We start from the raw sequence: 17,561 nt of genomic DNA on the forward strand, positions 1-17,561 counted from the left end.
GAGATAGACGTCTACTCTTGGGACTGAGATGAAGCTGCCTGTCCTTTGGGAATGGAGGTTGTGTTCGTCAGATTCTTAGTTACAAGCAACAGAGCCAGAATTCCAATTTAAGTAAAAGAGAATGTGTTAAGAGGGTTTTGGAGAGCTCACAAATAGGAACAAAAGAAGGTTCTGCAGCTGGAACCAAGACCAAAATCAAAACCTAGAACTGATCTGGCAAGGACCCTGATGCACTGTTGCACCCCCAAAACTGCCAACTCCTTACATAGGGTGCCGCTGCTGGTATCGTTATCAGTGTTGCCCAGACGCTGGGTCTGGCTGCCAGTTCTGTTTGGGTCAGAAAGGTTTTCCTTGTTCTGCCTTTTGGTCCACTAGTTCCCTAGTCATTGTCAGTCCAGGGCCATCTCATTGGCTAAGCCTAGGTCCCTTGGCCAGGCTGAGGTGAATATTTGATGTTTTCAGCTTCTGTAGTTGGAGAAGAGCACTATCTCCCACAACTCATTAGATGGGGAATTTGCCAAAATAGGAAGTTAGTAGGGGGTTAAAAAATGACTAAGGCACACTAAAAGGGTCTTGGGAGAGAAACAGCCAAATAGTGGGTATTATGAACTGGTTTGCTTGATTATAGCTAGTAATCATTTATCATTCACCCACTGCCTCAAGTTTATTGGGCATCAACCACATGCCAAGCAGTGGGTGAGGCACTTTTCCATCCTTTATATCCTGTGGTCCCACCATAACCTTGTAAGATTGTGGAGACACGAAGGAGGTCAAACAGTAGCGTCATTTGTGAGAAAGACTTGAAGCACAAGCTGAAAAGATTGGAGGCAAAGGGGACACTGTGCGTGTCTCAGGGGGCAAGCCCAAATTGCCCCACAAGAGGTTGTCCTCTTGGGAAACTGGTACTAGGCAGATAATGAGAAACTGTTGCTTCTCTCCTCCTGCCATTCCTGCTTTCTTTATCCTTACTTCCATACTATGTGGCCGACTTGGCCTTCAGCTTCAGGGACTACAGAAATGCTCTTAAAAAAAACCCACAAAAAACAAAACAGTTTTGTTTTTAATTGACACATAATGATTGTACACATTTATGGGGTACAGTGTGATGTTTTGATACATGTATATACATTGTGTAATAATCGAATCAGGGTAATTAGCATATCCATTACCTCAAACACTTGTCATTTCTTTGCAGTGAGAACACTCAAAATTCTCTCTTCTAGCTAGTTTGAAATATACAATATAAATTAATATACATGTATACATGTATATTTATATATTATTGTATACATGTATATTAATATACATTTATATATAGTAATATACATTATTGTTAACTCTAGTCATTCTATTGCGCTATCAAATACTAGACCTTGCCATCTCATTTAATCTTATAACATTTATATTTCTCAAAATCCTCTCTTCTAGATATTGTGTATCTCTTTTGAGATATACAGTACATTATTATTAACTATAGTGGCCTTTCTGTGCAATAGAGCACCAGAACTTATTCCTCCTATCTAACTGTAACTGCGCACTCACTGACCAACCTCTCCACATGCCCCTCCCCTTCCTCTCTTCAGCCTCTGGTAACCACCATTCTACTCTGTACTTCTATGAGATCAACTGTTTTACAGAAATGCTCCTTTGTGCAGAGCTCTTTTTTTGCAGAGACCCTTCCCTGCTCTGTGGGGATGCCCTCCATCTGTTGCTCCTTGTCCCCTATGGTTCAAAGTTTACACAGCCGCTTTCCCTAACTGTTTCTTTTTCACATGCCCACCCACTCCCCCAGCATGGGCTGGTGAATTGTTGACTTCCCAGGGTCTGGATGCCACTCAGTACTGATGACCCAAACTTTCTGCCTCTTCCTGCAGCCACTAAGCACAGCTGGCATCCTGAGCTCCTCTTCTGCCGCTTCCAACAGGTCAAGGAATAAGGCTCGCTATCGGACCAAAGCCGTGAGCTCTGAGGTGGATGAGAGCCTCTTTGGAGATATCAAGGTAATCCTCAACAAGTCCTTTCAAGTTGATGCCACCTGCAGGCAGAGGCCCAAAAATGTAGCTCAGGGCAAAGCTTCTGCTGAGTAACCTTGCTCTCGTAGGTAACTCTCAGACTGAAGACAAAGGGGAATTCTGAGACCTGAGCTGCAGAGCTTTGGGATCTAGTGGGGCCTATGCAAACAGGGACACCTAGCTTCTTCCACCCTAGAATCTCTCATGTCTTCACAGTGTTTAAAATCTGTTCTAATGTCAAAAGGGAGGCTCAGCTGCAGAGAGTGCAATAGTTGCTCAGTTGAGCTCCATGATGGAAACATTGCAGGGCTGATGGGGTAAGCTTGCAGACAATAGCAACATCTTCCCCGCGCCATCCAAGGATAATAGCATCAGAGTACAACACAAAACCATCCTCCTTTCCCAGTTGCTCAACTAAAACAATTACTTAGCTTTGGGAAATGAGCAGGTCTTTATTTGCAAGTGTTATCTAGACCAAGAGGTGGACAACTCCTTTAGTCTAGATAAAGAGAGCTAGATAATAGAGCTTTGACTGATTTTGGTACATATGGAGTTTAGTAGGTAAGAAGGAAGAGAGGGAAGGAGAAAAAGAGAATGAGACATGGAGAGAAGGGCAGTGAGAGATTAAGAGAAGGGGAAAAGAGAAAGAGAGACACTAGTAGTGACCTGAATCCCTCTGCCAGTGGGGAAGGTGGGGAGAGGAGTGTTGATGTCTGTCCCTGCTCTTCAACATCTTCCTTGCGAATTGAAGAGGACTCTCCAGAGGGATTGAGATAGGCTTCTTAATCCATTTAGAAGACTCTCACTCTGCAGCAGTTTTCCTGTTGGTAAGGGAAAGGATCAACAGATGCATTTATTTTTTATTATTTTTTTAAAGACAGGGGTTCACTCCTGTCACCCAGGCTGGAGCTGGAGTGCAATGGTACAATCTCAGCTCACTGCCACCTCCACTTCCCAGGCTCAAGTGATGCTCCTGCCTCAGCCTCCCAAGTAGCTGGGACTACAGGTGCACACCACTGCACCTGGCTAATTTTTGTACTTTTTGTAAAGACAGGGTTTCATCATGTTCCCCACGCTGGGGAGGGGAGGTCCCCTCGACCTCCCAAAGTGCTGGGATTACAGGTATAAGTCTCCCCACCTGGCCAAAATGCAATTTCACTTACAGACATTTGTATTGTTGTTGTTGTTTTGGGTACATGTGGAGTTTTCTAGTCAAAGCAAAGAGAGATTTGGAATTGGCTGTGTTCTCCAGGAGTAGTCATGCTGGCTGGCAAAAGGGGGCTATCAGAAAAATGCTTGTCTCTTGTCCAGTTTCTTTGGCCTCAATGATGGGTAAGAGTTCAGGAAGTCTCTCAATGGGCAGTAGAGGGCAGAAGTGGCCTGTGGCATGACTGAGTTGTGCCCACGTGAAAGCAGAGATGGGCACCAGGTGGCAGCAGCACACAGGGGACTGTGGGTGCAAAGTGAGGTAGGACAAGCGGGGCCATCCCCCTGCCTCTGGTCAGGAGCACAGTGGCTGCATTAATGACACATCCTTTCCTGTGTTTAGACATTTTCTGAAACAGGTGATTTCATTTTCTTGTTATCTAACTCCTTCAGGGTCGGAGAATTTTGAAAAAAAGAAAAAATCACACAGTTAGTCTGTGTTCTTGCTGAATTCTAACTCACTGACCTCCTCACGACCAACTCAATGAGCTGGCAGAGAGCTACCCTTAGATCTTAAGGGTAGGCCTCTGCAGGTCATTTAGCAATTTCTAACTCCCTCAATATGGCTTTTTGTGGGGGTTAAAGTAATTTAATCGTAAGAAAGAATTTAAAATTACCAATATCAAAGCTTGTAAGAGTCTGTAACAAATTATATTGCTTCAAACCCACTGTGTGGTCCTAGAGAGATAATTATTTCTTCTTTGATAAAGGAAAATCTTTCATGGAGAGAGGAAAACCTAGAGAACAGAAATTTACTTTAATTCCTGATGATTTTAGACTAAGTATAGACACACACTAGTGACCCCCACTCCTTGCTATCCCTACCATTCTGCGAGGAATATCTGTATGAGAACAAGAGACTTGTTTTCAGAAAAGCTGGTCGGGGCCAGGCATGGTGGCTCACGCCTGTAATCCTAGCACTTTGGGAGGCCCAGGCGGGCGGATCACCTGAGGTCAGGAGATTGAGACCAGCCTGGCCAACATGGAGAAACCCCGACTCTACTAAAAATACAAAAATTAGCCAGGCATGGTGGTGGTCGCCTGTAATCCCAGCTACTCAGGAGGCTGAGGGAGGAGAATTGCTTGAACCCGGGAGGTGGCAGTTGTAGTGAGCCAAGATCGTGCCACTGCACTCCAGCCTGGGTGACAGAGCAAGACTCTGTCTCAAAAAAAAAAAAAAAAAAAAAGAAAAGAAAAGCTGGTCAGTACACATCCAGCCATGCCCAGATACAGGGCATCACGCTGCTCTATCCTTGAAGTTAGGACTGACCAGCAGGAAGTGGGGTTGACAAGCTTCTAAGCTATTCTTTCTGAACTCATAGTCCCCAGCCCAGGGCCAGAGCGACAGCCCCATTGTGCTGCTCCGAGATAAGCATACCCTTCAAAAAACTCTCACTGCTTTGGGCTTGGATCGCAAGCCAGAGACCATCCAGCTCATCACCCGGGACATGGTCCGAGAACTCATGTGAGTACACCGTCCCCTGCCCTTCTTTGTCCAGTCCTCATCCTTTTGCTAAGGATCTTTGCAGGGAGATGGGTAAACCCACCTGGTTTCATTCTGTCAGTCCAATCCCCACTTCTTTCCTATTCATTTTCCCCTTTTTGTTGGATAGTTCTTTCTTTCTTCTCCATCCTGGCCTCTCTTGTTTCTCCCATTGTTGTATCTATTATTGCCACTGTCCTTTATTCTCAGCTTCATTGTCCTTCCTTACTTCTAGCTGGCTGTGTGAGCTAAGGGACTGGTAGAGAGGAGGTGCTTAGTGAGTCCTCTCTAAGTCCCCATTAGTACCCTCCCTAAAGGGAAGTGATCCAGATGAGTCACTTCCTTTCGGCTGCATTAAGAATCTGAAGCAAAGGGAAACTGACCAGATGCCTAATTAGCCCCCTGGCTTCCTCCCAGACTCTAAGGCCATAGGAAGAAATTCACAGGGGCTTCCTGGGTTCCTTTGGGATTAGCTCAACCCCACTTCCTGACTAGAGCTGCCCCCAGGCTTGAGCCCATCCTGTGGGACTTAGGCCTAGCTCAACCATGTGCCATGAGCCAACACTGTGCTCAGTGGTTTAGCTCTTGTGTTAGTGCTTCACCCTCTACAACCGTTCTCCCTGCCCTGGCTCCACCCACTAAAAACCCTAATTCCCAGAAAATCCTACCTGTGTCACAAGCTGGAGAGGCACATCTGGCACACACCCCAGGAGCTGTGTCGGACTGCGGCCCCTTACTGAGCATGTCTGGTCAGCCCTGGCATCAAGTGGCCAGATGTGGCTAGAGCCCTGCAGCCACTCCTGGAGCCAGAGGAAGGGAGGAAGGGTTCCTTCTTGGAGCCATCTAGTCCTGAAAACAGGTTGGAGGACAAGTGGCTGGTTATTTTTCAGGGATGCTGAAAGTAGTATAAACTGCTGTCTTAGATTCGGATCACTGCTGGTCACTCCAGATCCTAGGCTGTTTAGGGCCACGCTGCTTTGTGAAACACAAGATCTTGGCTAAGCTGCAAATCTACTCACTCATTCTGTCCATCTCCTGGACCACCCTCCCCCAACACACACACATTAGTTTTATTAGATAAGGTTTCACTTCCTGTCTCAGATGTCTGTGTCTTATTGGCATGTACCTGTCAAATTGGCATGTACCTGCCTCACCCAGAAGCAGCTTTCTTCCCACCCCCCTAACTACTCCCTCCCCCATCTTTAATATATGTCATTTGCTTGTAATCATTATAATTAGCGATTGGTTTGTTGAATGCGTTGGATAGCTAGAAAGGAGAGGTCTATAGACATGTCTCTGGCTATTGTTGATCATAGATTTTAATTAATATTTACAGTTCAAAGCTTCTCTCTAGGCTGGATGGGCAGGGAAGCTTAGGTTTCTTACTAGCATCTATATCAACCTTGTCTGGCGTCCCCTTGCCCTTTTTATGTCATCCTTGAGGAATAATCTGTTTTTAAAATTTAATTCAACAGCTTTGTTTTGAATTCTCACTCTGTACCAAGCGCTATGCCAGAGACTAGGCTACCAATGTGGTTAAGACAGAGTTTGTGTCCTGAAGTTTGTGTCTTCCTGAAGAGCTCATAAAGGAAACAGAGCTGCCCAATTGGCTGTGATACAGGCAGTAAGAACAGAGTGCAGTGGGGGCTCAGAGGAGGAGGTGATCTGTTGGTCCTTGTTGGGGGGGCAGAGTGGGCACATGTGGACATGATGGGGGGTCTCAGCTGCACAGAGAAGGTAACATATGAGCAGGACCTAATAGAAAAAGGACTTAAAATGTCTCTTTTTAGCCTTCAATGCTACCTGACACCCCACTTGGAACGTCTACTCCCCAGTGGACCCATGGCACACTTGTTGTCTCTTCTGCCATTGGGGGAGTCCACTGGCATGATGGGAAGAGGGGAAGAGAGCAGAGAAGCCTGAAGTGTGGTGCTGAGAGCTTTCCCTCTCCCCTCCCTAACTCTGTTCATTCTTGTGTCAGTGTTCCCACAGAGGATCCCTCCGGGGAGTCCCTAATCATCAGCCCTGAGGAGTTTGAGCGAATCAAATGGGCATCCCATGTCCTGACCAGAGAAGAACTTGAGGCCAGGGACCAGGCCTTCAAGAAGGAGAAGGAAGCCACCATGGTAGTTAACCTCCCTAAGCCTTCACCTCTGCAGATGGGTGGCAGAATCAAAATGCACTGGGGAACTCTCATTAGGGGACCCTGAAATGAGGCACAAATTATGTACTTAATGAAGAAATATTACAGAAAGGAGACCAAAGAGCAATACCTGAGATGAGAGGTGGGAGCAGCCGGGGCCAAGGGGAGGGCTGAGAATGAAGCCAGGCTGTGGAACTTCTTGGTTCTGACATCATCACTGGCCAAGGCAAAATTGTACTGGGTCACCTGTGGTAGCCAGGCTAGCGCCCAGGGCACAGAGCGCATGAAATAATCTCCCACTGAGCCAGACTGGTCTCCCTTAGGATGCAGTGATGACACGAAAGAAGATCATGAAACAGAAGGAGATGGTGTGGAACAACAACAAGAAGCTCAGTGACCTGGAGGAGGTGGCCAAGGAACGGGCCCAGAACCTCCTGCAGAGAGCCAACAAGCTGCGGATGGAGCAGGAGGAGGAGCTCAAGGACATGAGCAAGGTGGGCTCTTCGTCTCTCCCTTCCCTCTGAGCATTCACTGCCATCCCTCTGCCCTCCCCTTATTCCCGCACTGGACAAGGCCAGGGACTGGTGGGGGTGTGGGCAGGGGCGGGGCGGGGGAGAGCTGCACCTGCTGTGGTAGTTGCAGTGATCACAGTGAGGACTGGCTCTGCCACCTGTTCGCTGTGTGACCAGGGGCAAGTCACTTGCCCTCCCTGAGCCTCACTTTCTTCATTTGTAACTTGAGGGTGGTAAAACTACTTTGTGGAATCATTGGCAGGATGAAATAAGGTAGTAGACGGGAGAGGCTTTGTGGGCTGAGGATTGGTAAATTAAATGTGAAGTGTTACTTTTATTTTCATCCTGTTAGTTCAGTTCTGGCCACGTATGGTGGTCGAGGCAATTGGTTGCTTTTGGAGTACCCAAAGCTTTTCCTTTGGCTGAGAGCCTAAAGACCAGAGGCTCATTTGAATTCTGTTGTAACTCATTTGCATGTGGTTCACTTCCTTACCAAATGAAAAGTGCTGATTCCCCAATCCCTGCACCTCTGATTTCTGTCTCTCAGGTAAATCTTCTCTATGTATGCCTCCTTTAATTTTCTAAAGGTTTTACTTTTGGGTTCTTATTGATGGACCCGTGGTTTTTCATCCCTTTTGTGTCATGTTGGGCTCTTCCAGCTTAAAAATCTTGTGGCCTGGCCTCTGCAAGAGTGTCTTAGCTCCCCTGAGGAGAACAAGGGGTCCAACCTGGAGTTCATGGGTCTCTAAGTGGGACAATGGACCTCTGAAGTTTTATAGAAATTTTGTGTGTACATGTATAAGTGAGTTTTATGGAGGAGAGGGACTGTTGCTTTCATCATATTTCCAAAGGGTGACCCATTACCACCAAAACCCTAAGATGTAGCTCCCTGAAAGATGCTATTCCAGGCCCCTCCTTGCACAGACCCTGGCACCTAGCAGGAGGCCAGTAAATCTTTGAGCTAAACTATATTAAGGGGAAAGGTAAATATAAGAACATTCTTATTTCCCCGGACTTGTGAGCAGTCATGCACACCTCCAGCATGCTCAGCAGTATAGCATTCTGTTTCCATTTCTTCCCCTTAAACTTATACATCCCTAGGCCTAGTGCTACAGTTTAATCTCCACTCTCCAGATTATCCTCAATGCTAAGTGCCATGCCATCCGGGATGCCCAAATCCTGGAGAAGCAGCAGATCCAAAAAGAACTGGACACAGAGGAGAAGCGGTTGGATCAGATGATGGAAGTGGAGCGGCAGAAATCCATTCAAAGGCAGGAGGAACTGGAGAGGAAGAGGAGGGAGGAAAGAATTAGGTAAAGATGTGGTTTTGGCATCTCCCTCTCTAAGCTATTTCCATGTATCTTTAGGTCCATGTAGCCTAGCAAAGAGGGAAGAGATGAGAAATGGTCATTATTGTCATCTACTTATTATCTCAAAACTTTACTAAGTGATACATAGAATCACAGAACTTTTTTTTTTTTTTTAAGAGGGAGTCTCACTCTGTCGCCCAGGCTCTGGAGTGCAGTGGCATAATCTCGGCTCACTGTAACCTCCACCTCCTGGGTTCAAGCGATTCTCCTGCTTCAGCCTCCCAAGTAGCTGGGATTACAGGCACGCACATCCACACCCGGCTAATTTTTGTATTTAGAAGAGATGGGGTTTCACCATGTTGGCCAGGCTGGTCTCAAACTCCTGACCTCAAGTGATCCCCTGGCCTCAGCCTCCCAAAGTGCTGGGATTACAGGCATGAGCCCGGCCAGAATCACAGAACTTTTAGAAGCTTATTTCCCAAATCCTAGGAGGCACTTCACAGTCTGGCTGCAATCAATCTCGTTTCTCACCCCTACCTGCCATCTACTCTGTGCTTTTTCCCAGGCCCCCAACATGCCAGGCCTTGTGACAAGTTCTTAATTTTTTTTTTGTTTTCTCTTTTTTGAATACCCTTTTCTTTCCTTTTCCTCTTGGAAAATGCTGTCTCCTTCCCTTTATATATAGCTTTGCTGTCACCTCCCTCATGTCACTAGGCAGGCTTAGTGGCTCCCTTCTCTGTGCCCATCACTCTGTGTTTATGCTCCAGCATCCCACTCTTGTGCTGTGGCTTTCTGACCCTCCTAGATGCTATGCTCATTGCGGACAGGTCCTTTCGTATCCAGTTCTGTAGCTTCTGAGCCTAGCAGAGTGTTTGGCCTGTAATAGGTGCTTAATTCATGTTGAGATGAATAAATTCAGTCTCCCCTTCATTTTGTGCAGAAAAGGACAAGTCCCAGAGCAAGTAAATTATAGAATAATAGTGTCCTAGATTTAGAATGCCAACCATACAATACATGAATTACCTTTATAAATAATCTTTGTACCACACTGAATGGCAGTTTTAGCTCCCCAACTGTATCCTGTTCTCTGGAACCATTCATCTCTGTGCCTCGTATACTATACCTGGTACATTCACCTCTGTACTTCTGGTAGGTACCTGGTATACTATAGTAGGTTCCCAGTGAAAGGTTACTGAGTGGCTAAGTGGCTGTCCATCTTCTGCATAAACAGCTCCAGCAAAGGAAAACTCTGTGTCTTGTTAGGCAACTGTAATGATTTGAGCTGGTCCTTATATTGAGCCCAAACTTGTTTTCATGTAACCCTTTTACTCTTTACTTCTGTTTACTTCATCCGGGGTCATGAAGCCATTCGAGCACTCTGTCTGAATGTGGCTCTCATACTCTTTCCCCTTAATTCTGATCCTAATATGTGTCTTCTCCCGTTCTTCCAGCCTTTACTCATATGTCATGGGGTCTATGCTTCCAAGTTTATTGACATCCCACTAACACATAGGGAATCACTGACAACATTGCTTGTACACCCTGGGTTTGTTTTGTTTTGTTTTGTTTTTTTGGCTTTTTACTATTCAGCTAGCTTCCTCTGATTACTCTGGGAAGAATTGGGAGGTGGTAGGATTTCAGAAACTCTTTATATACTGGAAGGTAGAAGGTGTTTTATCAAGTGGGGTACCCCTCTTGGACAAACAAATAAAGACGGAGAATCTCAGGAAGAGTGAGCCCTGGAACCAGGAGCTCAGGAGAAAGGAGGCCAACCCCTGAGGTCCTTCCTGGGGGAGGGACTTTGGTCTGGGCTCATGAAGCATATTCATGTTTAGGGGGCACTTGTCAAGTTGTTTTGGTGACACCACCCATCTTGGGGGTTGTTTAGGTGGAGGTTGGACTCTGGGAGATGTGGACCCTGGGTTTCTAAGACACTGTGGCACTGTTCTTTCCAAGAGGAAGGCGGCAAATTGTGGAACAGATGGAAAAGAACCAGGAGGAGCGATCGCTCCTTGCTGAGCAGCGGGAGCAGGAGAAGGAGCAGATGCTGGAATATATGGAACAGCTCCAAGAGGAAGATCTAAAGGTAACAGGCCAGACAGACAATGCCACGTTTCACCACCAGCAGCATCAAAACCCTTCAAGACTCTGGGGTTTCAGGGTGTTGACTGATTTTCTGCCAGGCACATGCTCATTTCACAACATCATCACCGTCAACTTTTTATTGCCATGTTAAATATTTATTTCACCATGGTGTCACGCTGGGGGATGAGCAGTGATTTGGATAGATATTATCCCTTCCTTCCAAGGACTTGAGGTCCAAGACTGACATATCACTGTGAATAGACACATAAAGGAAATATATGGCTGCATGCTTTGCACAAGTAAACATAGGGATGTTTTATAGTCTTCCCTCAATCACCTAGGGATATTATATACTTTGTAGATGAACAGTAGCAATATCTTAGTTCCAGACTCCCTGCTGTTACTTCACTCAAAGTACATAGCATCCCATTGTCATTAACTGTGTTGTGAAGCCAAACCTTTTCTTCCTGTTAGTCCAAATAAAATTAGTAAGCATATTTATTGCAAAAGAAATGACGACATACCTGCCCAAACTAAGAAGACTTAAAAAGTCATCTTCTGTGTGCCTTCTCTGGGCTGTAACAATGTATAAAACCCTTTAGTACAGTGAGGGACATGGCAGGCACTTGGATAATTTATTTTTTTCCTCAATTTTTTATTTTGAAAAATTTTGCACACACAGAAAGTTGAAAAAATTGTATCACACCCATAAACTCTTCACCTAGATTTAATGATTGTTAATCATTTACCTTAGTTGTTTGTTTCTTTCTAGGTGTGTGTGTGTGTGTGTATATATATATATATATATATATTTATTTATTTATTTATTGTTAAACTATTTGAAAGTAAGTTGCAGATATCTTGACACTCTGCCACTAAATGCTTCAGCCTGCAGCTCTGAAGAACATGGACACTCTCTTACATGTCAGCAATACCATTATCACCTCCTCCATCAAAAACTTGGATTCAGTGATTCCATAATATCATCTAATAGTTAATCCACATTCACATTTCCCAATTGTTCCAAATATGTATTTCCGGCTCTCTTGTTTCCAAACTAGACGTTAATCAAGGTTTGCACATTGCATTCCGTTGAGTCTCTTTAGTTTGTTTTGATCTAGAAGAGTTCCCCCATTCATTCATTCATTCATTCATTCAGTTCTTCATTCATTTTTACAACACTGATGTTTTGAAGCATCTAGGCCGGTTGCCTTTAAGAATATCTCACATTCTGAATTTGTATGATTGCCTCCTCATGGTGCCATTTAACTTGTGGAACACGTATTCTTTTACGATTCTCTCCCTCCCCTGTGTTTGTGAATTGTCAAGTTGTCATCAGCTAGTGCATTTGATGGTGGTGAGTGACAGGGGGACGTGAAGAGTGCTGCAGGTGGGCAGACTTGTAATTATGAAGCCTTCTCATCACATCTGCAGTGTGAGGAGCTGCTAGAGAAGTGCAATGAAGATCACCTGTGTAGTTGGGAAACTGAAGGGGCACACAGCTCCGTGAACTGCATGAGAAGGAGAATAGCAGGGTGAAGGCAATGAGAGACCTGGCCAAGTTATTCCATTTCCTGGCTCAGGGGAGAGAGAGTGGGAAAGGGCCAAGAAGGAAAGTTAGAGGGCAAATATGCAGGGTAGTGGGTGAGAAGTGAGGGCGGGAAAATCCAACTAGATGTGGGGAGTGGGAATTAGTGGGCTCACTGAGGAAGTTCTAGGAGTCCATGAGTCAGCACCATTATGTTGATGTTGTGTCATTATCCTTTTAATGTCCTTCTAACAGGCACTCCCTGAGTCTCCAGGAAGTATTATTGGGCAATTTTAGCAAGGAAACCTGTGCCTTCCCAGCTTTAGACCTACTGTATTATCTCATGGTGGTACAAAGGGCAGCGTTTCCCACCTTGCTAACAAAGGGGAAAAGAGTGAAGGGAATTTATCTGGGGTTGCTTTGGAAGGGCTTCAAAAGAAACAGGGAAAGTCCTTTGGTGTCTTGGAAATGAAATGAGCCAACAAAAACAACAAAACGTAAATAAATAGGGAAAGAAGTAAATAAATACATGATTGTATGTATGTCATACATCAGAAATCAACAGCATCTTTAGCTTTGAGGGCCAGTGAGATTAAATGATGTCTGGGATACAAATGGCAGGTCTAAAATCAGTGAGAAGCAGTTAGGAAGGAAAGAAAGAGAGGGAGAAGGGGGAAAAGGAATGAGAGAGTTGGAGGGGCAGAAAGGGAAAAGTGGAGTGAGCAAAGAAATGAGTATGGTGAGAGAGAGGGAATGTCTGTGACTCACGCACCACATGGACCTCAGAGGCAGAGAGTTGCCATACCGCTCTGGTTCAGAAGCCTTCCTGAAGGAAGAAGCCTTGAACTGGGCAGTGAGCCAAGCTGGCAGAGAGCCAGCACTAGAGGAAGACACACAGGGAGAGTTACCTTGGTTAGATGAATCAGGGCAGCAGCTGGGCTGAGGAAGAGCTGGAAGGCCAGGGAGGGATTTAGTCTTTGGAGAAATGGAGGGAGCTGGAAACAGTGTGGGAGGTGGGGTGAGTTGATCAATAGAAGAACTTAAGGAGTCTGAGATTGATTGGAGGTGACTGGGGGGCCAGCTGTTCCCCTAATTCCGATGCCCCTCTGCACCTGAGAATGTGCTTGGCTCAGAAGTGGTCTGATCATTGAGAGCTGTTGAAGGCTCAGGTCTGGGAAAGGCAGGGGGATCCTTCCTTAAAAACGACCTTGTTCACATTGGTACTCTGATCTCCGTCAAATGTTTCTCTGTGTCTAAGAACCTTTTTTCTTTCCTTTCTCACATGCCTCTCACTTTGGTCCTACCTTTCCTGCCTCATTTATCAACGGTTTATCGAATATTTGCTATTTTCCTTGCATTGGGCTACATATTGTTGGGGAAGAGAGGATGTGTGACACAAGGTCCCTTGTCCTGTAACTGGGGCAGAGCGAACACATATGAAATGAGTGGGGACCTGCAAGGCAGTGTATGATCACCTTGCAAGAGGTGTGTCACCACCTTAAGTGCAGAGAGAATTTAGAAATGGAGAGAGAACTGAAAGTTGAGGCAATCAAGCAAGATTTCCAGAGAAGGTTGATACTTTAATTTAGACAGAACAGGTTTCAAAATTTTAGCTCTGGAGATTATAAGCTGTGTGGCCGGTGGGGAAGTCACTTCAATGCTGGGCCTCAGTTTCTTTATTGGAGCAAGAGAGATAACGAGGCCTACCTACCTTTTAGGATTTTGGGACATATTTAGGTATTAGAGATAGTCTGTGTACAGTGCTCAAGAAATAGAAAGCACTCAATTAAGGCAATATGTATTATTTCAGTCGTCACTATTGACTGGAGAGTGAAAGTTGGGTTTAAATGGGAGAGGGACATTGAAGGCAGGAGAAGCACCATGAGCAAAGCCACAGGGGTAGGATTTAGCAAAACATGTGAGAGGCAGTTGTGTGGAACTTTAAGAGCTTCTGCTTCCTGAAAATATAGAGATCAATAGCATCAGGGGCTGCCACAAAGTCAAGTTGGATGAAGACTGTAAAGAGGCCATTTGGTTGAAGAGGGTATTTATGACCCTTGAAAAAACAGCTTTAACAAAGGACAGTTGTGGACACTAGGCTGCAGGCAATGCATTTGCCCCCTCCTCTGTCTGCGTCTCTCTATCCCTGGATGCCAGTGGCTTCTAGTCTTACCTCTTTGTACTCTGAGGCTCTCTTTCTTTTGCTGGCAGGACATGGAACGAAGGCAGCAACAAAAACTGAAGATGCAAGCTGAGATTAAGCGCATCAATGATGAAAACCAGAAACAGAAAGCAGAACTGCTGGCTCAGGAGAAGCTGGCAGACCAGATGGTGATGGAGTTTACCAAGAAGAAGATGGTAGGGACTTGGTTTCTGGGACCTTTGGTTAGGAATGGAATGTCTGTCACAGGGAGAGGAGGGCCTGAGAACTAAGGGAACTCCAGTGGAAGGCAGCCGCACCTTCATTCTAAGATGCACATCCTTAGTTCAAGGGCCTGGCTTCTTTGTCTCTTCATCTTAGCAGTCCACTTGTTCATTAACAGAGACAGCCTAGAAAGGACAACCAAATTAGCTTTAACCTCATTAACACCTTTGATTAGAAGTTGGGATGAGGGCCATGTGCAGGCAGAAAAGAAAACTGAAACTATTGGTGAAAGTGAGTTTTTTTGTGGATTTGTCATGACTTGTGTAATTATACCCCTGGTAATCATGAGTCAGCGGTTACATAAATTTCTTGTGCAAATGCCTATATTGGACATCCTGTGTTGGGTGCTAGACTCAGAAAATAGTCTTCCCCCATCTCCCACCAAAGAACCTATATGACAGAGCAAATGCACAGTGGAGGAGAGAGCCATACCTGCAGACAGTTGCAGATGGATGTAGCTCATGAATGTGTCAGCTCATTCTGGGGCAAAATTGAGTAATAAAATGATTGGGATCTATGGGGATTGGAGAGTAGAAGAAGGCTTTTAAGAGTGGTATAGATAAAGTGAACATGGATTTATGTAGAAAGAGGAGGAAGTACTCAAGGTGGCAGGAAAGTTATTAAATTCTTCATGTGTTGATCTTGTCTGCCCTGCTAGTTTTGAAATTCCATGATGACAGAAACACATTGTACTTCTCTATGCTCCTCTATAGTACTGATTTTTAAAGAAGGCCAGGGGGAGGGTGTGAGTATAATTTGAATGGCATATTTGGTACACCTATATGTTCTGAATACAAACCACAGAAAATGAAGCTCAGCGAAGCTCACTTATTGGCTTTAGTATTCTTATTGGATGCTGGGGACACTCTATGCAAGCAATAGAGTGAGAATGCAGGTTTGGGGACATAGATGATTCCTACATAATAACAATCATATAACTATCATTTAGTGAGCACCTAGTCTGTGCATAGGCTCCGTGCTAAGTGTTTTACACGTGTTATCTCTTTTAATCTTTACAATAATCCTGTGAAATGGTCACTGATGATTCAAAATATACTGGATGCTTCAATATGTGTCCAGTCAGACTAGGCTGAAAATACCTAGGATAATGCTGTACCACTGGAACTCAACCACTATTTTCCCAAGTGAATGAAGCTGGGGATGATGAGCTAATTCTGTGTAGGAGTTAGTGCACATATTTTCTGGCTGCAGCAGAGGGTTGGTAGTGGATATAATAAGAAATGAGGATGGTGAGATGACAGAGAGCTAAGAGCAGTTGTTGGGGTGTCTTGGACATTGAGTGGAGCTGGAAGAGTGGAATGATAAGGAGTCGCCATGAATTTCTAAGCAAGAGAGGAGTATATCTTGTCTTTATCATGGAAAGGACATTGTCAAGGTGTAGCTGGGAGAGGCTGGAGACTGGCCACGGAATCAGGCACTTGGGCATGTCCACAGTCCACCGTAAGTATCTACGTATATCACAAGCCCTTACCAACCTCACGGTGGTATCTATTCTTGCAGCCAGGGCTGCCCCTGCAGAGCTAAAAGCAGAAATTGGTTGTAGAAACACCCAGAGTTCCCTGTCCTGCTATCTAGGGCAGGGTGGACAAAGGAAGCAGCTTGACAACAGCCTTGTACAACTTACAGGGACAACTCACTGGGCTTCACAGAAGTCTGGGCAGGTAGAATGAGGGCAAGGAAGTTTTTTTTTTTTTTTTTTTTCAGATGTAGTCTTGCTCTGTCACTAGGCTGGAGTGCAGTGGCGCGATCTCAGCTCACTGCAGCAACCTCTGCCTCCCGGGTTCAAGAGATTCTCCTGCCTCAGCCTCCCAAGTAGCTGGGACTACAGGCATGCGCCACCATGCTCAGCTAATTTTTGTATTTTTAGTAGAGACGCTGTTTCACCATGTTGGCCTGGATTGGTTTGATCTCTTTACGTCATGATCTGCCTGCCTCAGCCTCCCAAAGTGCTGGGATTACAGGCATGAGCCACCATGCCTGGCCGGGAAGATTCTTTATAAATGTCACATTTGCCTCCAACCTGCACCATTCATCTTACGATTGCTCAAGAATGGCGTTGGGAAGCTGGGCTTGGGAAGCTTTTAAGGATATACCTGTTTTTTCAGAGAGGTGGAAAGGGAGCTAATTTTGGTGGTTCATTCTTTAAGTATCTGGTAACCACTGTGGGACTGCCCAAAGCATGGTTGGCTCTTTGCCCAGGGACTAATGAGATAACCTCCACCTGCTGTACTTTACAAGACAGGCACAGGACCAGTTGTTTCTTGGCCCAGTAGCCTTGCAACTTGAAAATTGTCTATGACATAGTGGAAGGAGTGTGAAAGCCAGGGTCAGGGTACCTGTGTTCAAATCCTGTTAGGTAGTTTACTTCCTGTGCAATCTTGGGCAAGACCCTTGATCTTTCTGACCATCCGTTTCCTCATCTATAATATCTGTCTCAGGAAATGTTGTGAGGGCTCTCCAGGATAACACATAGGAAAGTGTTTTGTAAACAATAAAGCATTTTATAAATGCTAATTGTTTTATATTCATGCATTGCTAAATTCATTTTACCTTATTTATTTATTTTGAGACAAGGTCTTACTCTGTTGCCCAGGGGAATGCAGTAATGCAATCATGATTCACTGCATCCTCGACTTCCCAGGTTCAAGCAGTCCTCCTATCTCAGCTTCCCGAGTAGCTGGGACTATAGGCACATGCCACCATGCCTGGCTAATTTTTAGATTTCTAGTAGAGGCAGAGTCTTTCTCTGTGGCCTAGGCTGGTCATGAACTCCTGGGCTCAAGCGGTCCTCCTGCCTCAGCCTCCCAAAGTGCTAGGATTATAGGCATGAGCCACG

General features: G+C 45.3%; 1 protein-coding gene across 8 annotated transcripts in view; it reads left to right on the forward strand.

Moving 5' to 3' along the window:
* CFAP45 (cilia and flagella associated protein 45) overlaps window positions 1-17,561 on the forward strand; it is a 28,666-nt gene that overhangs the window by 5,434 nt on the left and 5,671 nt on the right. For 5 of the 8 annotated variants that reach the window (XM_016960710.4, XM_063786338.1, XM_063786370.1 and 2 more), the window contains 7 exons: window positions 1,875-2,000; window positions 4,541-4,683; window positions 6,683-6,827; window positions 7,168-7,338; window positions 8,491-8,669; window positions 10,623-10,752; window positions 14,491-14,637. In XM_016960710.4, coding sequence (XP_016816199.3) covers window positions 1,875-2,000; window positions 4,541-4,683; window positions 6,683-6,827; window positions 7,168-7,338; window positions 8,491-8,669; window positions 10,623-10,752; window positions 14,491-14,637 — 1,041 coding nt within the window. The remainder of the gene's footprint in view (window positions 1-1,874; window positions 2,001-4,540; window positions 4,684-6,682; window positions 6,828-7,167; window positions 7,339-8,490; window positions 8,670-10,622; window positions 10,753-14,490; window positions 14,638-17,561) is intronic. The other 3 variants (XM_063786261.1, XM_063786299.1, NM_001302431.1) reach the window with 2 other exon arrangements.

Source organism: Pan troglodytes, chromosome 1 (assembly GCF_028858775.2).
Source record: "Pan troglodytes isolate AG18354 chromosome 1, NHGRI_mPanTro3-v2.0_pri, whole genome shotgun sequence".
Lineage (NCBI taxonomy): Eukaryota > Metazoa > Chordata > Mammalia > Primates > Hominidae > Pan > Pan troglodytes.